A 26,287-nucleotide genomic window follows, 5' to 3' on the forward strand; every position below is an offset into this window, starting at 1 on the left:
AAAGCAGAACCCACTTCATTTTACTGAGTCTCAGTAAAAAGTGTGTGCGTGCAGCCCTGAGCTGCACATGCTGAGGAAGCACCTGAACACCCCGAGCGTCTGAAGGCAGCGTGGCACACAGCACAGCTTTCCTGTATTGGTGAAAGCACGAGGAGGAGGAGGAGGAGGGTCTACTAAATGTCAGCAATGCCAGGGCGTGTCATGAGCTTCTTGCAGAGGTGCAGGAAGTATAAAAGACAGTTTCCCAAAGAGGGTCTCTGGCAGGAGCTGCGGTGCGTTGAGGCTGCGCTGGAACATGCGATGCTCTTGCTAACCTTGTGACTTCATCTCTGAAACAAGACCATGGATGGTGGTGAGTACCTGTTCTGCAGCCTCTGGCTTTGTCTTCAGCTTTATTAATAATGCCCAAATTTGTACCCTATGACACAGGGATGAAGCACTTTTAACAGAGTATTTAAACAATATAAAACACTTTCTTCTTCCTCATATTTACTATTGGAAAAAAAAAAGCAAAGTTCTCTTTTACAAGCTCAGAAAACTCAAACCAATTACTTCAGAAACACACGCACACAAAAAACAGGCTTGGAGGCAATTTCAAGGGGCTATTCTGTCACAAAGCAAATGTACAAATTATGTGAGATGAGCTCCTTTTCTTCCATGTTTTTAATTAAAAAATGAGAGACAATGCCATCTCCTTGGCAATACTTTAATTCAGTGAATAAATCAAGGAATTGGGAGTAAGCATATCTGAGTTTACTGTTGGCTATGTCTCTCTAGTCTTATGCAAATTGCTTCTATTAATATCTTCACTGGAGCAACAAAACTTTGCTGCAAAAGTTATGGTTTTGTGTTTGCTTAGAGCGGGAACAGCCCTGAGTCAGTGCACTTGTACGGGTCTGTATTCCCATGGATTACTCCATCACAAAGCACGTGGAGAAGAACAAGTAAGGGAGAGAAGCATCTTCTCTTTGGCGCGTGACATCCCGCTAGCTCAGGAGGCACAAGAGTTTGTTTCTGTTTCTTGCTGAAAGTTTCAAACTTTCTTTTGCCATTTGTTACTGCTCTTTCACACCCAGTGCTCTGCAAGCACCAGCTTCCAGGAGCTTGAGTAGGTGGGCGGCCGTAGGAGGGGAACAGCACTGTGGGTTGGAGATGTGGCAGATAGGATGCAGGCTCTTCTTTCCTCTAAGACTCTATAATTTATTCCTTTTTTACTTGGGTTTGTTTTTTTTTTTTATTGCTCAAACATTTGCAAACACTAATCCCAGTGTGACTGAGGGAGGTGCAGGGAAGAGGGACAAATGCAAGAACTCGGGTGGGTGTTAGTTTAAAACCAGATTAACCAAAGTGGATTTACCACACAACCAATACCTCTCTATGCCAGAGAGCATGGTCAGAGCTGTAATAAGGATGGTGAGAGGGATGGGACAGTAGCCACAGAGTTCATCCCAGTAAAGCCTTGTTCCAGGTGTAATGAATTAAGCTTTGTAACAGGATGAAATGGGAGGTGTCACTGCCTTTTCTCTATGACATTTTCAAATCAAAGCTTTAAATTAACTGTGATGCGAGAGGCTTCCCTGGGCTGGGAGGTGTAGATGTCCCGTGTGAAGTGCTGCAGACAGAACTAGAAACAGTCTGGGAATACACTGAGATCTGAGCACCCAATTCCTACAGGTGCCTGAGACTGTAGCACAAGGATGGGAACTATTGCCCTCTCCTTTCCTTGAAGAAATTAAGATGCAAAAACTTAGTGACTCATGCAAAAATCACACAGAGAGCTAGCCCGGTACAGCTGGGAAAATAATCACTTCTTTTTGTATCTTTGTCCACTGTTTCAGCCCCCAAACTAGTCCTCAATTTCTGGGCAGGGATTTCTCCTCTTGGAAGGTCTGCAGTGGTCTCTGGAGTAAGCAGAGGGTTCCATGTGCAGTGTCTGAACGTGAAGCCATGTGCAGCGCAGCTGGCGCTGAGCCCTGTGCTGAGTGAGGAAGGGGGAGCTCAGGGTTTCCCGGCCCCTGCAGTGACACTGGAGAAAAGCAGAACGCTCCTGTGGGGTGCAAGCTGGAGGTACTGGGTGCCACAGGACCCACCAGGCAGGAGCAGGGAAGGGGCAGACTGAGTCTTCTCATGGAGGCATCCTCGCAGGAAGTGCATCCTAGGAAATCCCTGAATTTTGGAATCCCTGCATCCAAACCAACACATCGTAACCCAGCTGGACCTGTTCGCCACACATCACTTTTCTCTTATTTAAACTTTTGGCCTCTGCAACCTCATGTGGGTGCTCTGTAGGTTTCTTGTTTTAAGGGGTTCGGTATTCGGGGAGACAGCTGTTACTCTGACTTTAGCTAATGGATAAAGGTTAACTATGTCAGGTTCTCACTAATTCTTTCTTTTTCCTGTCAAGAAGAGTATGACAATTTTCCTCCTTTGGGGTTTGTGTCCTACTATTGCATTTCAGAGGAATATTCTGAAAAATATTTCACAGTAATGGAAGATGCACAGCATTATTGCCCTTTTTTTTTTTTAAACAGTTATGTAGGAAACATGATTGGCTTACTTAAGAATGAAATTTTTTAACTTGCTTGTCTTTTGATTCACAATTTCCTGAAAGGAGTAGAGGCAGATAATTATTAATTTTCTTCTTTAACAGATGTATGAACACATGAAATAAAAGTATGACTTAGTTTCACTGGGTCTGTTCACTCCTGAAATGATGGCATCTTTCCTCTGCCCGTTGTAAGAAGTGGAGGGAAAGGGGGGCAAAGAACAGGCACTGAGCTGATAACTGCCAATAGTCATTATATCACTTAAGTATGATTAATTTTTCTCAGAAATATTCGGTTCTTTCCCCAAAAGCCTACTATACTGATGGTGAAGAGGCACCAGAAACTGATACATGTTTAAAGATATAAACAGTATGTTACTCACTGTCTACACATGTGCTAAGGTGGTTGAGACTGAAACTTTTGCTTTGCAGTTCTGGCCAACAGAAAAATATTCTTTCAGCATGAGGGTTTAGCCAGAGCAGGTTCGCTTGGCTTTGCCAATATTCCCTAAAGCATTCTTGACTCTTGCTTTGCACTTTGTGCATTCCTCAGCACCAGCAGAGGTGAGAAGCTGCTCCTCTACGCTGGCTCTGGTTAGAGCCTGACCTGCTTGGGTAGGAGCTGACCTAGTGCTTCATTCCGCAGGATTTTGTCCCGTTTTAACCATCTTACGTGGTTGTGTTCCTGCTCCTCTTTCCTTCTCTGGGTAGAGTTTCTGCTACCAACTATTTCTTGCTGTCAGAAGCTTTTCTGGGCATACCTGGGGGGATTCACTGCTACTATGGCTTCTTTTATCTTGCTTAAGATTGGTTGCTGATGCTGAGGGAAGATTCAGATGAACTGGAGGGGATTCATCTGTCCAAACTCACCCACCAACCCTTCTGCCATAGCATGGAATAAATGTACCCCAGATGCCTACCCCATGGCAGTCGAACCATGCCTTAAAAACACCTGGTTCTTTCCCTTTGCTATCGAGGGAGCCGAAACAACTAACCAGATGTCAAGGGCTAGCATTCAGTGGGACGAATCCCCCCGCTGGTGCTTACTCTGTGGAGGAAGATTTTCAAAAGTGATGGGCTGCTCTTCCCTCTCCCCCATGCCCTACCATCAGCAGCAGAGAGCAGACCCCTTCCCTCTTTCATTTGCATGGAGCCATTTTCCTTTCCACCTTTTCCCAGGTCCTGCAGCACAGGAACGTGCTTTTGAGAACCAGTGTGTCACCAGCTGAGGGACATGGGGCTTTATAACGTCTGACTCATTTGCTGTAATGGGTTTTTGTTGTCTTTTTATAAATGAGGTTTCTAGTTCAACTGTTTGTGGGGACTTTTGAGAGGGGGTTTTTTCTTAATATTTTGAGGAACAAAACTTCAGGAAAATACCCACAGCAGAGAACTGCCAGAGGGGAAAAAAAAAGAAAAAGTAAAGCAAGCTACCTAAAATTGCCTATTAAACTCCAGTGCATGTCTCATTTCCTCTCTGCCACTCATTTGCTTCTGCTCCCTCCCCCCGCTGCCCTGGACCCCAAAGAGCACTGCAGGGAGCGGTGAGTTTTGTCCCATCCGCCTGAAACTGGTGACGCAAGTACTTGTTCAACAGCCTCATGCGGGAGGACCACAAAGCTGCACTGCCTCTCTGGTTATGCCTTTGTAAATGCGTAAGCTGAGGTGGGGGGACAGAGAGGGGAAGAAACAGTGCAAGCTTTTTTATATTGAAAAAAACATGTGACATTTAAGACACTTTAAACAGCAACCGAGAGGAAAAAAAAAAAGGTGTGAAGCTCTTCAAAGGAATGATACTTAGCTGAAGTGTTTCAGGAGCATTAGTTGAGTCACTTTATCAGTCCTATTTCGTTAGACACTTCACTGGGTTAAGAAGAAAAGAAAAGAACACCAACTCACCAGGGCTGCGCACTCATGACTTTTCAGATTAAGTAAGGGCTGGGCTGGTCCTCAGGCTTGAAGGGGAGATGCAAAAAAAGCAGAGGAAGATGATGCTGGGCTGGGCTGGCCATGCCTCAGCCTGGCACTAGGCGGCACCGCGTCCTTTGGGTGAGGCGACCGAAAAATGCCAAGCGAGCAATGCTGAGAGCAATGCACTGATGGAGTCGGAGTGAGGCTGGTGCCTTTCCTCCGCGGCCTGAGTGGCTCTTCTCCTCTGCCTCCTTTTCGTACAGCTTCTAGGAAGTTAACTGCATTTGAGGCCTCGGCCCCTGCCCAGTGTGGTTGAGATGGGCCAGCAGAGGTAATTATTATCCATCAACAGGCACAGGCAGACATAAGCACCAACTCCAGGAGTCCCCTGGAAACCAGGCTATTAAGAAGGTGGAACAGAAGATGAAGGACTCCAAGGACTGGGGGTTTTTTGCAGAAGTCAGGGACCCCATGTCTGTGACCCAGGCAGGGAGGGCAGTTACAGTCTAAGGCTTTCTTAAATTCACCCAGCAGGTTTAATTGGTTTGGGCATTCAGTGTATTTCCTGTGCATAATATGCAAAAGTTAGATCAGCAGCTTGAAGGGGGAGATGGCTACACCAGATGCTCACCAAACCCCTTCCTGCAGTCTAGGACTGGTCAAAGTGAAAGCCATTGGACACAGAAAATACAGACAGAAGCATTTAGCCAAGCCTCCCTCCTCACCCCTCAAGCCCAACCTTGGCATACTCCACTCCTGACTGGAACTGTTGTCACTGTAACTATTGTGCACTAACAATGCACTGTTACACTTTTCAGAGTCCCCAGGAGGATTCAGAGAAGGTGAGGGGTGTATGAACATAAATAAGCACCCAGCTGCATGAGTATAAAAGATGAAAATAAGGGAGGAAGGCAAGGCACGAACTTCTACGAGACATAGGGCAAGGTCATGTACAGGCTCTGGGGATAAGAAGTATGAGGGTTGTTTTTTTTTTTTTTCACATGTGGCTGAGGATCTCTCACCCACACATCTCCACTCACATATAAACAGGCATCTTCAATCACAGACAGCAAAGTAGCTATTTCTGTTATTAATGATGCTATTGCACATGACAAAGTGGGGATACTGGCACAACAGTTGCAGTTACGTGAAGTAGCGGAAGTTCATCATCCTGGTCCAGTGCAATACCTGAACAGAAGACTGGCAGAGCAGGGAAGGGTACAAAGGAGCTCTGCAAAGAAACAAAACAGAACCATGTACAACAGACTGCTAAGCACAAGAGGGGCAAAGGAATCAGCCAAATTTATGAACAAACAGGCATATCCACAGGGAGAAAGCCATAGTCCCTAGAAGAAACGGGCAGCTGAAAGCCAAAGGCATCTCCTGCCTCTGCCCCAGCCTTGCTCAGTGATCCTGGACCAGACAATCAGCAGGGAAGCGAGGGGCTGCGGCAGGGGGAACTAGCCAGTGCCTAGAGAGCCATCCTAGGATGAGCAGCATGATACTCAAAACAGCTGATGCCAACTCTCCCTCAAGGAAGGACAAATCTTCTGCTTGTACCAGAGCAGACGGAGGCAAGGGCTTTCTCACAGTTGCCAGATCACCTTCTAGCTTGAGCAACTTTCAGTCACAACTGCCTGAGGTAGATGCTGGTATGTGCTTTAAATAGAGAGAAGAGAAAGCTTTCACTGGCCTCTATGCCTCTGCTAACCACAGCAGGAAGAGCTGTTTGTCTGAGGTTGCTCTCACCATTATCACATCTGGCTCTGAACTGAATTTTTCCTCCCAGCTGTCAGCATCCTGTATCTCCATATCCAAAGGCAGCAGAAGCCAACTCTGACATTTAGAGACAAGCAATAAATTTCAGCCAGCTTCAGTTACGTATATCCTGCAGGGAGCAGAGCTTTCCTGTTCTGCAGTCCAGTCACCGCACTGTCAGGGAACAGCTGGGCCAAATTTATTGCACTCACTCAACCCATGTAAAAAAAATATCCAGCTATATGGTACATCCTCACAGCTCAGAACAGAGACAGGCTGCTGACTGCCTGTGGGGGGGGGGGGGGGGGGAAGTAGAAAATAAGAATTGTTACACTATGCAAGAGTTAACTGTCCTTAGCTATCAGCCTTTGCAGATGAAACTGGAGGGGCCAGACTCCTGCTCTGAGAGTAACTTGTTATGTGACCCTGGATTATACTGTTAGCATCTTCATTGGGTTTTAGGTTACCCAGCTGTGGGCAGGGTTGAGAATGCAATGGTCACGTACGCTACCACTGCTTTTTTCCAAAGTGAGCATCGTGTGGAAACCCTCACTTAACTGCTAACACTAACACAGTGTCTCCTTCTTCTATAGGCAAGCAGCTAAAGGTCACCCTTGTTTTCAGCCTTCCTCTAATTTTTCAGGTAAGATGTTAAAAACAACATTGTTGAAATCCAGCCGTATTTGTGCTGTGGGTAAGGAGATCTCTCGAAAACTTAGACAGGCAAAAAGCAGCCACCCACAGCCCTGCAGAGATGTGTGGGGACACGGCAGCTCACACTAAGGATCCAGCCCGTAGGGAGGTGGGCGGTGAGACAGCAGAGCAGTGCTAGAAGCCAGAGGAAAAACAAACAAAGGGAATGAAAACAAAGAGAGAACAGAAACAGTGACATACACTGTGATTTTAAGATGGCCTGGCCTGTTAGAACCAAGTCCCCTTCTAGCACCAAAATGAGCATTTTCAGGAAAGACAAGAGCATCCTACGCCGAGTGCTCGTGAAGAGCCAGCTCGTTGCTCTTTGGAAACAACCTGGTCAAAGTGCTGGGCTTTAACTGAGGTCAGTGTTAAAGAGCTGACGTGGCCGAGGAGGAAGAGTTCAGCATCTTCCTCCACCTGTTACTGCTCAGAGTAAGTCTGAAGCGGGAAGGAGAACCCAAAGCAGCGAGCTGTGCTGTGACCTGCTCCTGGCCCGGGCGCTCCCGCAACCACAGGAGCAGCCTCCGCCACGCCACGGCCTCCAGCTCAGGCTCTCCGAGAGGCTCAGCAGAGCAGGTAGAGTTTTGCAACCTGTTTCTTTTCCCTTTCACTTCTGGTGGCATGCCTCCAGATAGCAGGCAGGATGTGGTGAAAGCCAAGGCTGCCTGAGATGGAGAGCGTGCTAAGATATTCAGTGATAACAGGCATGGTATCCAGGGGAAACCTTTCATCTCTGTGCAATGGAGAGAAGGTACTGGAGACTAATAAGTCACAAAAAAGCAGGGCACAGATACCACAAGCTCACTCTGCCCTGTAGGTTATGGCAGTGTAGGAAGATGAAACAAGAATAATCAGAACTTAAATCAGGGGCAGGAGCCTGAATGAGACACCGACAACGTGTCCGCACCAGCAGGGTAACAGTTTCCTGCTTCACTGGCTGCATTTCCTCCCGGTCTCAATGACACCTCTATTCATTTAGCAGCGAGAGCAGCGCAGGGAGGCTCCGGCTTTGTCTTCCCAAAGAGCCCTTTGCTCGGCGGGCTCACCCCTCGCTGGGGGGACCAGGAAGCCCGGGAGGATGCTGGCACTCGCCGTGCCAGGTTGCTGCCGGTTACAAACAGAACCCCTGCAGCCCTCTTCTAGCACTGTCAGAAGTGAGAAGGGGACACGAGCAACAGGAATATCTCAGCTGGGAGAAGGGAGGGAACACTGAAGTTAGAAAAATGCCTAACGAGTAGAGTCAGTCAAGAGGAAACGTTATCCCTGCTGAGAGAAGGGGAACGCTGAAGGATGCATTATTTTTCCCATTTCATCCAACAGCTGACTAGGTACATAGAGCTGTATGTGGGTCCTGAAACATTCTGGAAAGCAGCCACACGTTTGAGAGTTTGCAGGTGTTACTTTGGCTGAGCACTAAACATTTATTGTGGGATTCCCACTCGGAGCCCCCAAAAACCCCCAAACTCCAAATACTTATGGGAAACGTTTTTGGCCACGAGACCTTGCCAACTCTGTTCATGATGTAGGCATGAGCAATGTTTGGGAACTCCCTGGGACTTCTCTGCAGCTGGGTTCTCCTGACTGCTTCACAGGCCAGCAACCAGGCTCCCTTCCGACACGGCCACGGTGTGGCACAGTACCTGTCCCAATACACTCTTCTTTTCTTCCCTGTTCTAGTTCTGCACTGGGAACAATGTCACTGATGACTATGACTCCAACACCACCATCGACTACACCATGTTCGAGATCCTGTGCGAGAAAGAGGAAGTCCGTAACTTCCGCGCTGCCTTCCTCCCAGCCATGTACTCCCTCATCTGCTTCACGGGGCTGCTGGGGAACGGGCTGGTGATGCTCACCTACATCTACTTCAAGAGGCTCAAGACCATGACGGACATCTATTTGCTGAACCTGGCTCTAGCAGACATCCTCTTCCTGCTGACCCTCCCCTTTTGGGCCACAAGTGCAGCCATGCACTGGCTTTTTGGGGAGTTTGCCTGCAAAGCCGTCTATTGCATCTGCAAAATGAGTTTCTTCAGCGGGATGCTGCTCCTCCTGTCCATCAGCATCGACAGGTACTTTGCCATCGTTCAGGCTGCCTCAGCCCACCGCTTCCGTCCCCGGATGATATTCATTAGCAAGGTCACTTGCATCCTCATTTGGCTTATGGCCTTCATCCTCTCAATCCCCGAGCTGGTTCACAGTGGTGTAAATAACTCAGACAACCATCCCCGTTGTTCCATCATCGCTAATGACATGCAGACCTTCAACACTGGCATCAAAGTGTCACAAATGGTTTTTGGCTTCTTATTTCCCCTACTGGTCATGTCTGTCTGCTACCTCATCATCATCAAAACATTACTCCAGGCCCGCAACTTTGAGAAGAATAAAGCCATCAAGGTCATCATTGCCGTGGTAATCGTCTTCGTTGTTTTCCAGCTGCCCTACAACGGCGTCATGCTGGCCAAGACCATCTCAGCCTTCAACCACACCAGCTCATGTGAGGAGAGCAAGAAGCTTGACATGGCAGATGACGTGACATACACTCTGGCCTGCTTCCGATGCTGCCTCAATCCTTTTCTCTACGCCTTCATCGGCGTCAAATTCCGCAACGACCTCTTCAAGCTTCTGAAGGAGCTGGGCTGCCTGAGCCAGGAGCGCCTCTGGCAGCTGTCCACCTGCCGCGACAGCAAGAGGTTTTCCTTTGCTATGGAGACAGAGACAACCACCACCTTCTCCCCATGAGCCGAGCTCCAGGCAGGCTTTGACCAAGCTGAAGGCTGGAGTAGTTTTGTACACTTCCTCTATTCTGAATTACTGGTAGAGCGAGCCCTGCCACTACTGTAGGAAAGGCAGCTGTAAGAGGAAAACCCAGGAGCCTCCCCATATTTCAGGCAAAGAGCACTGCTAGCCAATACTCCCGTGGATGGAGAGACTTCAATAAAGCTGTGACTAATAGCAAAGCAAGGGAGAGGAAGACCAGTGAGTCTAGAATTTATCGTGCCATTTCACCTTTATTTTAGTCTTTCCTCTCAAAATAAAAAGTGCTCAAAATAGAACATTTTCCTTAAAAGCAACAAACACCAAGAGAAACAGTCATTTGTGCAACAGAATTGCTTGTTTTAGAGCTGAACTTCCAAGAGCATCGTCCTTGCTTCGAACATTGCTTTTAACAAGACTACCTATTGCTCTTCCATACCTTCGGAAGTGGTGCCCATTGCACTGACTCAGTCTTCAAGACAAAGCAGCACCAGCACCATCAGCCGCAAGCTCCAAGCTTAATTCAATACACAATATAAGCTGTGTCCTAGCACACAACTCTCTGCTCTGCCTTCCCCCATGAAAAGTGAGACTTTCCGTAACTAATACTAAATCATACATATGATCTACATAATTTCAATAGCTGTATATCATTGTGGCAACTCATACATTTGTCAGGAAAAGTACAAATTCCACTTCACTTTTGCTTGTACCCATGATTTCTGGTGTTTCACCTATAGAGGGCGCATCTTAAGGAGCACAAGTTATTGCATCCCAACGTTGACCTTAATTCTTTAGAAATGCTGCTCCACTCTGGAAATAAAGTCTCCTTTAGCCTCTGAGAGGGCATATGCCTGCACAAGGCTGATGCAGGGGCAGCTAGCACAGTTTAGATTCAAACTTTTTACACAAGGACAAATTAGTTAAGAGCTCCAAATAACCAATGTCTTTCCAATCACCAAGCATACAAACTTAAACTAAGAAACAGATACTTCTGCACCAATCCAGCCAGGTGCTTAAAATATATTTTTACCACTCAGCCATCCAGCCTGTCCCAATGTCATCCCTACTCCTGATGTGCTGAGGGGCCATTTACTCACTCGCTTGATACAAAGCATGTGTTTTAGTGGAGTGGTGCCAGAACCCTCAGAATTTTAAAGATTCAAGCCCAAGGCAGATCCATGTGCATTTCTTAAGGCACGACTCTCAAATTCAGGATATATTTGTGCCCATGGTCCAACCACTTCAGTCTGCCAGGATCTGAAGCTTGCTTGTACCTAGCTTTATCGGCTGCTGCGGATACAGTCTGCTCATTTTCACATACGCGTGGGGGCCTTCTGTGCTATTGCTTGCTGACCTCAAGAGATAAACAAGAATGTGGGTTTTCTTCTCCCTTCCCAAAGTGTCTTTCTAGAAGGACTTTAGCAGCTGGCTTTTGAGTCAGATATGTATTTCACTTATAAGCTATTGAAAACATGTTTTGCATTCATATTGTCAGTGCTAACAGAGATGCTATTCACTGTGGTTTGATTTAAATGCAAAGTACAGTCATGTGTTGAAGATTACTGCCAGGGTCACGTACTTGAAAGGAACATGGCAGCTGAACAACAGATTATTGTCATGTAAAATAAGACCTTGAAAAGAAGCCCAGAATGTAATGCCAGTTGGTGCATTTACTAGAAGAGCGAAGATTCCTATTCCTACCGACAGACGAATACCCTGGGAACTGCTGTCGTGGGACATCTGCATGTCAACTGGGGAGGAGTTGCTGCAATTGTTTGTGCATCTGTTATTGACTAGCGTGCTCTAATGCCCATAGCCCACGGCCCTCCCCAGAGCCAGACGTCAACGGCAAAAGGCCTTGGCCAGGAACCGCTCTTGGTGCTGGGCAGGAGCAGGCTAACTCAGCTCCAGAGCAGCAGTTGAACAGTTTTGTGGAAACTGTCAGGCATGTTCCAGTGGACATACAGAACAAAACACACTTACTAAAAAGACATTTATACTTTTTTCAATACCACGCGTGGATCCATTAGGAGTGGTACACGGAACTCTCTGGACCATAGGTCGAAAAACATAGCTTTAGAGACATGAGAATTAAAATCAACCTTCCAAGGAAATAATTCAGTTAGCTGGTTTTGAGTCAATGTTGCCAGTTATATAACTGGCTGCCATCATAATTAAATAAATTCTTCTTCGCAAACCATTTGGCTCTGGGGTATGGGACTTTGCCAAGAGCTGGGATTCAGGAAGAAAGCACATTCTGCTCTGCATTACCTGTCTATGCTGAAGTACAATCCCATCCAACCGTTTAACGCATTTTCTTTTATAATGCCCATGTAACATGTACAGAAGTGCTGCTTCTCTGTCATATGAAATGGGGGGTTACGACTGACACTGAATAGTTCTTGCTTTGTTCCTACATCCTTACCCAGGCAAGACACTCAGCTAACGAGAACTTTGCCAGAGCAAGGAATACCCATAATACAGGGTCTTTTTAGATTTCTTTATCAGTAACAATATATTCTTAATGTATATTCACATACGTAAAGCTGCTTTACACAGAAAAAGTTGAATATGTACATGAATGTACTCTGAAAATACACTGCTTTAACTAAAACTTCTTATGCAAAATACATTCACCTAACTTATTCTAGCAAGGACAATTGCTTCACCAAAACATGCAATTGGACTTGTCTCCTGTTTGATAAAAGCCGTTCCCCTTTACAAACTGAGAAGTCTTCGGGCCTTTATCAACTAGATGTATTCTAAATAGGAACACACGCAGCTGTTTCTATACAAATGAGATACTAAAAGCATCACCTGGGACAGCTGCATAGGATGCCTCCTCAACAAGACAGTGGTGACTTCAGAGTGCATGGCTTTTTTTTTTTTTTTTTAAATCTAACAGACAGAACAAATTTGCCACTTATTTAGATGAATCATGTTAAGATTGGCCTAAGATCCTAACTTGAGATTTCCCACTGAAGTCTGAAAACTGACTGTATTTTGCTATCTGTGAAAAATAAATTATAACAATTTTTAAAAATACCTTTGTTTTTCCATTGTATTTCCTCCATAGGATGCATCCTGTATGTATCACAATAGTTCGTATCATATCCTTCTGGTCCTGTCAAGAGCTGACCAACTAGCTTCATATCAGTACCGCCCTGCAGGAAAAAGAGCGTGTAAAATAAACTAACTGGAAAAAAAGTTGGTTTACTTCATCTGTTGATGAATTATACAGTAAGCAAGTCACCAACAGATTAAGTAGTAGTCTTTATTTTAACTATTAACCCAACTGCCTTAACACTGCTCCACTACTGGATATACCAGATATGCCAGTAGTATACTGATGGCTACTTATCAATGCTTACGTGAAAAGCTTTTATGTTGTAACATTTTATTGTTCACTTTTAAATTTAAAAAGTCAGCAATAAAATACCATATTACTGTGTAAATTGCTCACAGGGAGAGGCAGTGACCACAGCTCTGGTGGCTAGAACACCTACATACAAGGCAAGAGCAGCAGTTGCCATGCTAGTTGAGATGAGCTGTCTATCTAATCCAGCTCTGCAACTCAAACAGGCCAACATGGCACGATTAATGTGCACAGAACATTTCTTCCTGACCTCCCCAGTTAATTCATGCCTCAAGGCACACGGGGGTGATCAATATCCTTACAAAAAGTGTCTTATAATTGCAACCATAGAGTCAAAGAGAAAGGAACCTCAAAGAAAACCAGAAGACGTGAAGTTTAACATTCAAGTCCAAAACTAAGGACCATTTCTGCTTTCACTAAACAATGCACATGTCTCATGGTTTCTCCCTAGAAAGAATTAGGCTAGTTTCAGCATCTGGCCCAGAGGTTCAAGCAGCAATAAGGAGCATCTCAAGACCACGGCACCACAGTACAACTCTAGATAATAACAGTCTAAACCCAAGGCTCCTTAAATAAACATTAGGTCTCGCTTACCCTAACTAGGTCAGAAGTCTCGACTGTCCTCAGTCCAAGGAGCTCATCTGTGCAAGAGTTGCAGCCTGCTGAAACAGGAACTCTGAACTAGAGCACACAAAATATGAAACAGAACTTGGGCTTTGCAGAAAGCTGCCACACTTTTAACAATTCCCTACGTTTCTCAGAGGTGACCATGAACTGCGCTTTTGAACAGGAAAGTTCCTGAATTTTAAGAAAACAGAAACTCCAACTTGCAACCCTGATTTAAACCAGTAAAACTCAGCCCACCAAGCAACCATCCAAGGTCACACGTTAGGCCACAAATACCCCAGCCATATCACACAGCTTCTATTACAGAAAAAAAGGTGCATTTCCAGGATTAATTTGACCCATTTTAGTACCTTTCACCAGCAAGACAAAGAGAGAAGTTTCCTTTTACAGTTAACTAGGGGACTGGGACCAATCTCAGTTTTAAGTCTTCTTTAAAAATTAAAAGTCAATTAATAAAGCCTGGCCCTCGTTACAGAAAGGAGCCACTGCAATAAACTACATCAAAAGCAGAGGAGACATCTACCACCTAGACATAGTCATGTGGACTCCAGGTGGTTCCTGCAACTCCTTCTCAGGGTCATTGTGGGAAACCTCTTCGTTGCTCAGAAGCCCTGGACTCCTTATTGCTCCAAATAAAATATCGCCGCTAATAATTTCTCCTTCCCTGCCAGTTCTTTATCTAGGCACGTGTGCCAGTAAGTTACGGTTTAAAAGCCCCCAGTGCCAAATGGATCTGGGCTGAGCAGGAGGTAAACTGGAATTAGGGGGAGGTAAACTGGAGTGAGGCCTCACTAAATGCAGTTGCTCCCATCCATCTCAAAGCAGGCACTGGTTTGTCCTCTCCCTTCTTGCGCTGGCCCAGGCGCTGCTTCCCATCACTTGCTGGTGAATGAACTGATTAATATCATGGTGAAGGGGAAGCTTCTCCAGGCACGGCTGTGGTTTCTGATGTGCCACCTGGGTAGCTACGGGAGGGAAGTCCTTGTCACCCTAAGAAAGAATGAGCTGGAGTTAAGGGAGGCAAACAAACCCTAAAAATAATGGCACGTGGGTGATGAGGAAGGGTGGTGGCACACTGCAACAATCAGAATAGCTGAGAGTGGGCTATGGTTTCCTCTCCCCACATCTTCTTTTATATGGAAAAATAACCCAAACTCCTGTTCTGGGGGTGGAGGTGTCAGAACTCGGGGGAGAACTTCTTGCACGGCCAACTATCTTCCTCCCCAGCTTGCCAGCAGAGCTGCCTTGCCTGGGGGCCATCCCCCCCAAAGGGGCAGTGGTGGGTTTTCTCTTCATACCAGGGGATTTCTCCCCTCCTACGTGAGCCGCTGTAAGATGGATCAGAGGAAACTTAAGTCAGCTGAGACCTCCGCGGCCCCTTGTTTGTATCATCACAGGCAGCTTCGTGACCTCAAAGCAAGGAGATCAAAGGGCCTGACCAGACTGAAAAGCAGAGACTTTTTATGGATTAGAAGCAGGCAGGACCAGCTCAGAGCCTGCTGTTGGCACAAAGGGTGGGACGAGAACATGCACTTGGAATATAAGGAAAAATAACTACATAAACAGCATCATGCTGCATTTAATGACAGCAGCACAATTCACTGCTAGACCACCTTACCCTCCCTACAGCCCCCAGTATGATAAGGGTATGCGTCAGAGGGCTGGAAAAGAGAAGAGAATGGATGTGTAACATAATGAATAACTCCCTAGCTTCAGATGTGACTGACCATAAAAACAGAAGATAACAAAGGGACGGGATCTTAACAGGGTTTTGCTGATTTCTTCTTAAACACACTTCCCAAAATGGGCAGTTTATTCCTCGTGATGATCTGTATTAATAGCTGAATGCACAGTACAAAAAGGAAAGAATGAGAAAGATGGAAGAAGATGAAAAAAAGAAGGTGGCTGACTAGAGGAAAAAAAAAAAGATTACCTAGCCATAGTTGCTCTCTACCAGGCCTTTTCCTGCTTGGCTGCCCCTTTGTGCTGGCATGAACCTCCGGACTGGCACTGCGCGATTCCACCCAAAGGATACATGGCCAAGGTAGCTTCAACATTTGCATGTTTCCAGTAGTGGTACTGGAAGGAGAGAGGAAGCTCAGTCCGATCCAATGGTTAAAACTTGGGACAAGACAGACAAAATGGGTCGTGTTCCTAGCTCTGCTCCTCAGTGACCTGAGTCCATCCTGCACTTCTTCCCCCAGCACTAAAACAGAGATAAAATGTCACTTTGCAGAAGTAGTAACAGGAGTACCTAGCTCTGTTACTAGTACCATGTATGGGAGCCTTCCCGCCCTCTCGCTGAAACAAAAAGACGACCTCACGTGTTTAGATTTTGCAGAAATCGCAAGTTTTCAAGCACGTACACGCGCAGCTCTGGGCAGCAGGCTAACCTATCTTCAAGCTGCACTGAAAGTTATTTTTCACTTTCATCTTTCAGCAAGACCCCAGTTCTTCACAGAGCTAAGAGTATTACCCAAGCAGGGAGTCAAATCTTCTTGATATTAAACAAGCACCTGTCACTGCCACAGCTCGATACAAAAATCTTATTCAAGTCTTAACAAGTATGGAGACTTTCAGTTCACCTTTACCACATGCATGGCAGATGCAGAGCCAATCTAGGCATGATCTCATGTATCTGTCATTGCTGAACCCATGCAAATCTTCAGCTTGCAGGAACCGAAACTCTAACTTCCCTTCCTGCTGCTTTGTTTTTTTAATTCAATTGTCTAAAATAAGATAGCAAGCAGATATTTACTTTCCTTTCTCTGCTGATGAGCGCTGTTGCACAAAACCCTAATTCTTGAGTGATTATGTGCTTTATTGGGAAACTTCTGTGACTGAAGGACGATTCTAATGTCTAGAATCGTCCTTCAGGAGGGGAAAAGACTAAATGATTCCCAGTGCAATAGTTCAAAAGGCCTTCCAGGATTCAGAGCCTGCGCACACCGCCCTGTACCAAAATCAGAACAAAATCAGAATCCCATCGATTCTAGTTCCTTCTTCTTTAACTAGGAGCATGGTCTAAAATCCACTGAAAGCAACAGGACCCTTCAGGAAAAGCCTCTGCATTACCTCAGGAGCTGGTATGAATCTTTCATGTTATGCAACATGAGAGAGGAGAGGAGGTAAAATCCCAATGGCGATACACGTGCAACCAAGCGTACTTCTGAAAAAGCACAGGAAAGAGAAACCACTTAGTATGTTCTCCCCTAGGTGCTGAGAGTTTTACTGGATTTGCAACAAGAGCAGATGGATTTCATATAGGTGCCTGTTAAGGCTTGAAGAACCCCAGAACTGCTGCAGAAGCCCCGTGCAGTGACAGGACAGTGACAAATGCAGCTACTTTTCAGTCCCCACCTGTCCTGAAAGCTACGCAGCAGCGTAAAACTCAAAAGCTGCGTTCCTCTGGGACGACGTCCTGGTTTATATTCATATAATGACCGAACTCCAAGTGGCTGAATGCTCCAGAGAAGGAAAAAGGTGCTCTTAAAATGCTCTTAACTAACCAGGTAGTAAAAAATAAAATCTTCGCAAGCAGAAGTGACTCACGAGTCAAAGTGCCTTTTCCAAAGACTCCTTCAAGCCTTCATTTCCAAAAGACACTAGAGCTTTCACATTTCACATACCCAACAAACATAACCTATTTCCCACCCAACTGTCTGAAAATGAAGGTGCGGAATTGAATGTCCAAAAAACCTTTGTCTGACCAAGATATCTGGTGACTGCCTCAGATCCTGATCCCACGGGCCTTCTTGTGGTCTAGAAATTTAGGCATTCTGGTTTACCAATTTTAATTACAAGAAAAGTAAAGTAAATATTCCCCTCTGCAGCAGGAGCACACTATCCCACCGCAAATGGTGACTAGTGGGTACAAAGGCCTCCGCTCTCTCCGGTTTATTGGTGTAACTAGCACAGCTAGTCAGCGCAACCTTGCAGGTTTCTACAGTATACCCACTGCTTTGCATCTTATTATCAGGGAATCACCCATCTACACGCGAACGTTAACGTGGAAGGAGGTGTGAACGCACACGTGTGTTCAGGTTTGCATGCGTCTCCCAGCAGAACTGGTTTCAGACTCTGGGGGCTATTGCAGCAAAATTCAACACCACTGGAGCAAAATCTCACCGCCGGAGCCGCACAAATAGAAGCTCATGTTTTTAGGGGAGAGTTGACTGATTCCCTCGGCGATAACATGTTTCTTCTTCTAAGTTTTGGCCACACCAAGCAGTGAGAAAGAATCTCTACCCCTGTGCCAGGGCGGGGAGAGGGAGAATGAAAAACAAGTCTCTTTCTGGATGACTAACACAGCCAGCAGCAATTGCCACTCGGCAGCTCAGCCCCGCTCTTCAACAAGGAGTTGCACAAGACTCCTTTGAAGAGGTTAACACGTTCGCAGTCGATTCTCATCTGCCTTGCCAGAGGGTCACAGGTAGCTACAATGCTTCTGCTCAAGCTTCGTGACCCGACTGCATACAGAGGGTGAGTCACTGAATGTCACAGAGCTGTACCCCAACAGACGTGGCTTCCACCGGGCTTTGGGTGGGATTGCAGCAGACCTGGCAAGTAGCCAGATCCTTACAAGACTCATCAAAATGTCCTCATTGCCAGCAGCTTCTGGTGGGCCTCCACACCCATCTACAAATGAGCAACCCCTCGGGTGCCAGCGCTGCCTGCACAACCTCACAAACAGCCGAGAGGCGTGCAGCCGGAGACATGGAGACTGTTTTGAAGTGTGCTGCAGATAACAAACAACAGAAGAGGTCTCCATGCCATCACAAGCAAGGCCTGAAATGCTGCCAGAGCCTGCCTCCTCAGCTGGGCATCCTGTTTAGGGCATTACATGGGCTGCAGCCGTTGGACGTGCACCCACCACGCCGGCTTGCCCTGCGCCCAAGATGGTGGAGCATCGTCCTGCAGCGCCGCAGCCGTGCTGCACAGCTCTCCTGCCACTCCTGACAGCTGCCCCAGCATCACGGCCACTGCCGCTCCTGCACAAGAGGGCACGGAGATGATGCACTACCAAGACATCAGTTCTGCAGAAGAGCTGCTCCCCTCTGCTGACTTAGGGCTGCTGGTACATGCCCACCCCAGAGACCTGCTCCTAAGCTATGGCAGGGAGCACGCAGAGCATCGCGACTTGGTCTGCACCAGCTCAGCCCGAGCAGACAGCTCTCTGCTCCGCAGCCCGCTGACTGACACCGCGGTGGTAATGTGTCCCCGGGGAGGTTGAGTCTTTCTCCCTCGGCATCACGGTCTAGCCAGCCCGTTAGGAGCAGTCAAAACCCAGGCGTGTCTCAGATGCGTTGCACATGAGTAACACCACACCTTCCCTCCAGCCACACAAAACACACGTGGTGGGAGAGGGGCAGGAGAACTGGAAGCAGAGGGAAGCCTGGATGTGTCCGAGATACCTCATGGCCCTAACAACCGGCCATGCCTTACAGATTCTGTACGGCCCTCTGGGAAGGAGGGAGGTATCTCCTTGCCAAGCAGTAACAGTGATCTTCAGCTTGGAAATTAATTCCCTTCATAATCAGTAATACAAAAGGAGTCTTTTCTCACAAGGCATTTCCTCCTCCAGATAGGCATCAAGTTTGTCGGTCATGGCACATGGCCTGAAACACGCTATGAAATGAAGCTTCAGTGACTAGTAACCAAGATGAAAACACTTCTTTTCCTTCCTGCAAGGGGAAGCTATCTGAAGACAAAAAATACAGATTATATGCAAAGACAGGTAACAGAAGGCACTCTCACAATGCACTGGCAACCTCCCCAGGCTCCAAGTGACCCACGGCACATCCAGAACAAGTCCACGGACACAGTCCCCCTTTGGCTGCGGTCATCATGTTATCCCTCACATCAGTCACACAGCACCAGTAACCAGCAGACAGCAGAGACAGAAAGCTGTGATTTCTTAAGAGACCAGGGACATGATCTCCTCCGTGTCCTTCCCTCCGAGCTGCTCTCCTCTCCTCTTGCCTTCAGTCACCCTGGAGACAAAAAAGCACACTCTTCTTGGGAGAAGGCTCCCAACCAAACCTCTGATCTCTGGCTACGGCCCAGGTAAATCCGCAAGCAAACAGGACCAACCACAGCCCTCTCGCTGAGAGATGCTGACACCATGTGGGAAAGGCTGAGAAATGCTCCACCACGGACACTCCACTCTGCGCCCACCAAGCCGGGACTCCAGGAAAAACTCAGGACAACTCACCCCTGAAATAAAGGCGTAGGTTTAAATAGTATTAGTTGAATCATATTAAAGTCCTCTGTGGGCAATCAGGCTAGAAAGTAGTGTCATTTTAGTTTGGTTTAATTTAAATATACTGGAAGCGATTCTAAAATGGCTTTGATTCACTTCATTTTTATCTCTGAATCAGACTGCCCATGTCTTTTCCATGTGATTTCAATAATCCCTTTTAAATGCTAAACTTCATAATGTTTCTCACATCTTCCCGTAAAAATCCACGTATCTTCCACGTATCGCCTTCCACTAACTTTGTACCCAAGTTTCCTAGACAACTTTGAAAAACATAAATGGCCTTTTCCAGTCACCTCCTACCACTTACGACCCTGCAGGAAACTGCGCTGCAGCTGCTTAAGAGTTCAGCTGCACGAGCAGCAGCGTGAGCGGAGGGCAGCCCCTTCCCAAGCGCGGGAGCTGTGATTTTTCAGGCAGCTGAAGAAAGCAGCTTTTTTAAAGTGAACTTTACAAACGGGCATTTTTCCCCACGAGGTCTCATTCTGATTTTTAATCACTCCCCGATCTAACCCGTGGAGAGTTCAATTTCTGCTGTCAGGTGCAGCACTGGAACCTGCACTTCGGCAGCAGCCCTGTGAAAACCGGTTGCTTGAGCGTAACCGCAATTTCTACAAAACCCCACAACAAACCAAATTCCTCAAGCCCCACACTGCTTCCTGGTCACTACACAATAATGAACAGCCTGAGCTTCCAAGCTCTTGCAGGTGAACGAAGAAAAAACCCTGTCATTTCAGCCAAGGCCTCGCTCGATGACTCAAAAACTTAGTCACTGTTATGGAGGTGAGAACAAACTTAGCAGAGGTGTAAATTTTGCACCATAGGAAAGCCACAGCCGGCAGAAGTTACAACAGAAGTTTCCACAGCAGACAGTACCTGTGCTAACTGCTAGAGAGTTTCTGTTTCCCTAAAGCCCCACCATATTAACAAATTGTTGGCATTATGTTACGGAGCAATTCCTGTATTTGTCAGCAAAAACGCACATGAAAACTTACAGAATTAGACTATTTCTCACATAGAGGAGAAACATGCTTATTTCAGCCACTTATTTCAAGGGGGGTGGCCAAAGCCCTTAGATGCTCTTCCCGCGAAGCCTACACTTCTACGCTCCTCCAAAATGTGTGAGGCGTAATTTAACTTCGTATGTTGTTTTTTTTTAATGGAGGCTAACACTGGCGCAATTGCTGCTTTCAACACACACTTCAAAACTCCTCCACCTGACACGTTTCCAGGGCTCGCTCCCAGAAGAGGCCCTGTAATGTGCCATCCTTCTCATCTGTGGAGGGGTTCCACCAGCCAAACAACCAGGAGGGTGCATCGCAGGGCTCCAAAATGTAACTGGCGGCAGAAATCGCTACCTCCATTTCACCTTCAAACATGCTTATTGCAAACTGAAACCTCCCTGGCTCCATGTGGGTTGGCTCCGGTAATGCCTCTTTCCCCTGTTTGCATAGAGAAGAAGTCCTTTCTTTGTGGCTTTCTGCAGAAGTTAAATGAACAAAAACAACAAAGCTTGCTCCACCTATGCAGATGGCTTTTACCTGAAAGGGATACAGCCCACAGCCCTCACTCCACCCACCCAAACCTTAAAGAAATAAACATACAGTGACATAAAATCTGTTATCAAGGAAAGTTTCCTCCCACCCCCTTACAAAAACACTTTAATATTTTGTTCTCCGAGGTGCTGCCAACTCACTTCTCCCCCGCAAACCAGAATGTGTGCAACAGATAAGGAATCAGACACCCCTTTTTGGCTTTAAAGATGTTTCGCTAGACATTTTCCAAAGACCATTAAAAACTAGGATATGTGCCAGAAGCAAGGAATTCCTGTTATTTTCTAATAAATGTCCAAGAAGACCCAAAAAAAATTAGTGATATAATGATAAACAGAATGATAGCTTGTTTGTGCACCAGGCTCTGCTATGGTAGGACAGAGCAGCGCTGTCCTTTGAGGGTTACGCTCGGTCTGCCCGTAGAGCAGCCAAGGTCACATTTTGAGCGTGAGTCCTACCGCCGCTCAAGAAATGTGGATTTTATCACTGACGTCAGTCAAGCACCCAGGTGCGGGCACAGGTGCTGCAAGGTAAGCTGTTGAGACAACAGGACTTCAGTGGGTTGGCAGCAGGGAGTGGCATGACCCTGTTTGTCTCTGCTCTGCTCTTCTTCCAGCCTCAGAAAGACTCTAACCTGCTCCCACAGCTTTCATTTCGGTAAAGGTAACTCTCACGCGATTCCTGACGCTGTCAGCAAATGCAGCGATGCTGAAGGACTTGAGCAGAATGTCATCCCATCTCTTACCTGCCACACTCCCATTTTCTGGAGTCTCCTCTCCCAGGTGAAGCACTCTCCGCTGCTGTGGTGCTTCCGGACAATGCGCATCCGCCAGCTTTCCCTGCAAAGGAAACATTTAAAAGCATTGGTTCCAGGTTTGACAGGCTCTGGACAGCAGTGCAAAGCCAAGCTGTAGCAGGGCTTCTGTCAACCACCCCTGACCTGGCACCAGCTTCCCAGGCACTTTGGTGCTTTCCTAAGCTTTCCTACTCCATGCTCGGCCTCCATCCTTGGGGCTCACTTTCCTGAGCAGAGCGCTTGGCATGGCGTGGCTTTGTGAAGCAATTCCTCCCCGTTTCAATGAGTCCTGATCACTTCTCCATCACAGGCTCTGAAGAAACAGCAGCCTGAACGCCTCAGCACAAAGAGACGCTTGGGATCTGGTTCCCTTCCCAGCTTGCCTACACATTCCCTGCATGATCCTAGACCTAACACTGAGGAACAGCAGGTCTCAATTCCCAAGCTATAAAACGGGGCCATTAGCACTTAATTTCTCTAATCCATTGTCTGCCTAGATTGTAAACTCAGTAGGAAAGACTGTGTGTTTGTACAGAACCTAGCACGAAAAGCCTCCAGACATAAATGAAATATAAAATAATAAAAATAATTTAAAATCCCCAGTAGGCAGTTGTAGAAGTAGCAGGATAGAAGAGAAACACATGCTTGCCTTTTAATGACAAAAATAAACACCCTGCAGGCAGTTAGGAGACTGCTGAGCTCCGTGGTGCAAGGTTTCTCATTGCTTTTCTGGGACGGGCTTGCAAACCCACAGCTGGGGACGCCATGCCAAACACCAGCAGGCAGGTCGAGATCCCATTAACACCCGACCAGCATCGTCCTCTCATCGCATCCTCCCCGCAGCCTCTCAGGCACCGAGCGCACGAAGCTTACCACGCTCGGCGCAGCCCATCCAAGCGACACGCGGCACTGCCGGCACCGCGAGGACAGCGCGTCACCCCCTTTCCCACAAAGGGCAGAGCGGAGGGAAGCCCAGTCCTGCGAGCCCGCGTCGCTCCTGCTGTGCGGAGCGGCTGACGGATTTCACCCCGTTTAAGCCACAAAAACACGCCTAACCCTTCCCATTTACAAGTCTGCAAATTCCGCGGGAGGCGGCTTTGCCGCAGCAAGGCGAGCCAGGAGCGCTCTCGGCGCGAGAGCCCAGCGCCCGGCAGCGAGGGACGAGGAGGCGCGTGTGGGGGAGAGCGCGCCGGGGGGAACACGCGTTTGGGGGCGAAGGGACGGCAACCGGCGGCGCAGGCCCTTTGATAAGCGCCTCCACGGGCCGCTGCACTGACACCCAGCAAGGCAGCACCCACCCCAGCCTCCTCCCGCCGGTCTCTGCCCAGCCAGCGTGGGCAGGCGCCGCGAGGGCCGTGTTTCGGGGAGGGCCGTGGAGCGGTGGTGGTGCTGCTCCTCACGCCCCAGCCGCGCTCGGCGCCGGGGTCCACGGGCCCTGCGCGACGGCGGATCCCGGAGGCCGGGGTAGCCACAACACGCGGCGGGGAGGGCGAGGGGACACCTCCCCCCCCAACACGCCCCTCGCACGCCCCGGGCACGCTGGGCACGCTGCAGGCCCACGCGCGGTGCCCGCTCCCGCGGCCACGCGCTTGCACACGCCGTCCCTGCGTGCGCTGCAGGGGGCGCCCACGCGCCCGCACGCGCACTCCCTGCGCACGCGCAGCCGCGTGCAGCCGCGCGCACAGACGTGCGGTCGAGCACAGGCGCGCGCGCACAACCGCGTGCCATCACGTGCCCCCCACGCGCCTCAGCACTCCCACGCGCCCACGTTTAACACACCGACGCGTGCGGGCGCACGCACGCCCCAGCACACACACGGGTGCAGGCGCACACGCACACGCACGGGTGTGATGTCACCCGCCTGCAGCCGCACGCACTGTGCACACACGGGCACGCACAATCACGGGCACGCACGCGTGCAGCCACGCGCACCGCCCCTCACACACACCCCCCCACACGTGCCGAGCCCCGCGCGCAGGCGCCCTCGCTCCCTCCGCACCTGCCGTCGCCGCGCGGCGCCCCCTGGCGGCCCCTGGCGGGACGCGGCGCCCGCAGCGCGCAGCCCCGCGCGCCCCTCCGGCAGCCCGCCCGCTGGAATAGGGCAGGCGGCTCCGCCGGGCCACGTGACCAGGCCTGACCACTCCCGCCCCGTGGGGGGGGGGAGCTGGCGGGATCGCCGCCCCATCCGTCCGCGATCGGAGCGGGGCGAGGGGGCTCCGCCACCCCCGCGGCTTGGAGCAGCCCGGGGGAGAGGGGGAGGCCGGGCCGTGGGGGCGTTAAAGAGCGGGTCCGGCCTTCCTGAGGGGAAATGGCGGGAATGGGGCTGAGGGCAGTGGTAACGCGGAGCGTGGCCCGCCTTGCCCTGGAGGCAGGCCTGGTGCCCCAGCGTTGCCTGCAGGGACCGGCCAGCCCCCGCCATGGCGGCCTTGGCTTCTTCTGGGGCCTGGGTGTAGCGCAGGGGCTGTACAGGCAGCCCGAGTGCCAGGGCCTCTGGGGGTGCTGGAGGTTGCTGATGGCCTGTCTGTACCTGTGGTGGCTTGCCTTCCCCATTGAGGGTGCTGGGTGTCTGGTGGGCCCTGGGACGAGCCCGTGTGGGTGACAAACAGTTACAACCAGCACTGTCCTCACAACGTGGGTTGTGAAGTGGTGCGCAGCACTGCAAGGGCCATAGTCACGGGGAGGGAACTAAAAAAACTTCAGAAGAGGCGTTGTGAAGTAAAACGGGGTTGGCAATGGGAACGTGGTGTCTGCGGCAATGCTGGGGAGGTCACGCAGGGCACCTCCTGTCTGACCAGACCAGAGTGGTGGGAGCTGTGTTGCTCTGAGTTTATCTCCTGTGATGGGCTGGATAACAGCAGTATTGGATTTGTAGTGATGTAATTATCTGTCTATCAGGTCACAGGGATCAATGCTTTAGTAAGCAGGGCTGCCAAGTAAGATTTAATCTAGGAGGTCTTTATCATCTCTGAGAAAACACAGGAAAGAGTTGGTCAGAAAAACAGAAAATAAAGTGGTGTGACCTGCTGTGTTAAAGGGGAGCTCTAAGCTGGGTTTGTCAGTGCTGAGGGGAGCGTCAGCTGGGAGAACTGCACCCGGTTGTTTGTGCTGCCATTGCACCTACGGTGCAGCAGGTGCCGTGCGTTCGGAGGGAGGCAGCGCAAATGCAAAGCTCCAATAACTAGGAAAAATGTCGCCATCCTGGAACTGTTGTGTACCGATCACCTGGCCCTACCTAGAAAGAATCTGAAAGAGAAATAGAAGAAAAACCTTTAAAAATCAAGGCATTCCCATTCCAAAATTGGAACCAGTGACGGGCACAGGTAGAGATGGAGGAACAGGCACGTCCTGCAGCAGCCCGTGTGAGGAGGCACGGCGAGCGGAGCTGGCTGGCCTCGCAGCCGGCCTCAGCCTTCTCCCGGCCGGGGGAGCAGAGTGAGAGCAGAGTGTTCATTAGCCGCCTGTTCATTAGCCGCATATTAAACACCAGGGGGAAATGATCGTCTTCTCCGCGCCGGCCAGGTGAGAAGCGCGATTCCCGGGGCTGTGCTCTGCGCTGGGTCTGCTGTGAGCCGCTACCGCTGGAGGGCAACAGGAGACCACCGGATTTCTCCCACCCCTGAACCTGCGGTAGAGCTAAAATGAGCATAAAGGGCAAATGAAATCAATCCGCTGTTGCAGAATAGGTCTGCTGGGAAGCCGAGCCCAGCAGAAAGATGAGGGAGCTGCAGTGTGCTGGAGAGATCAAGCTCTAATTAGCCTTTCGTGTGTTTTTTTTCCCTGTATTATTTCCCAAAAAAGTTTCTAAATATTTCTCCGAGCTGTGTGTCATGTTATTCTGGTTTAAGTGGAACAGCATGGTGCCCTTCATTATTTTTTTAAAGGGTCTAAAAGCTCAGTTTGACGCTTGAATGTCCTCGTGCCTCCCAAGCGGACGCTGTTACAACCTCCCCTCTCACTGCTGCAGGGAGTCAGATAATGCCCAAGAAGTCCAGAAACAACACATTCT

The 26,287-nt window shown here is 48.8% G+C and overlaps 1 protein-coding gene and 1 long non-coding RNA gene across 2 annotated transcripts; one reads left to right on the forward strand and one right to left on the reverse strand.

Moving 5' to 3' along the window:
• Positions 1–283: 283 nt before the first annotated feature.
• CCR7 (C-C motif chemokine receptor 7) lies at positions 284–9,652 on the forward strand. The gene is made up of 3 exons (XM_072886069.1): positions 284–352; positions 6,808–6,857; positions 8,588–9,652. Exons 1-3 carry the CDS (start codon positions 343–345, stop codon positions 9,650–9,652), a joined length of 1,125 nt encoding a protein of 374 aa, XP_072742170.1. The 5' UTR covers positions 284–342.
• A 9,855-nt stretch (positions 9,653–19,507) lies between these two features.
• On the reverse strand, positions 19,508–24,370 carry LOC140662558 (uncharacterized). Its single transcript, XR_012046116.1, has 3 exons — positions 24,281–24,370; positions 22,231–22,324; positions 19,508–19,889 (listed from the first exon to the last, which is right to left on the reverse strand). It is a non-coding gene; the product is annotated as an uncharacterized lncRNA (long non-coding RNA).
• Positions 24,371–26,287: the final 1,917 nt, after the last annotated feature.

Source organism: Ciconia boyciana, chromosome 22 (assembly GCF_034638445.1).
Source record: "Ciconia boyciana chromosome 22, ASM3463844v1, whole genome shotgun sequence".
Lineage (NCBI taxonomy): Eukaryota > Metazoa > Chordata > Aves > Ciconiiformes > Ciconiidae > Ciconia > Ciconia boyciana.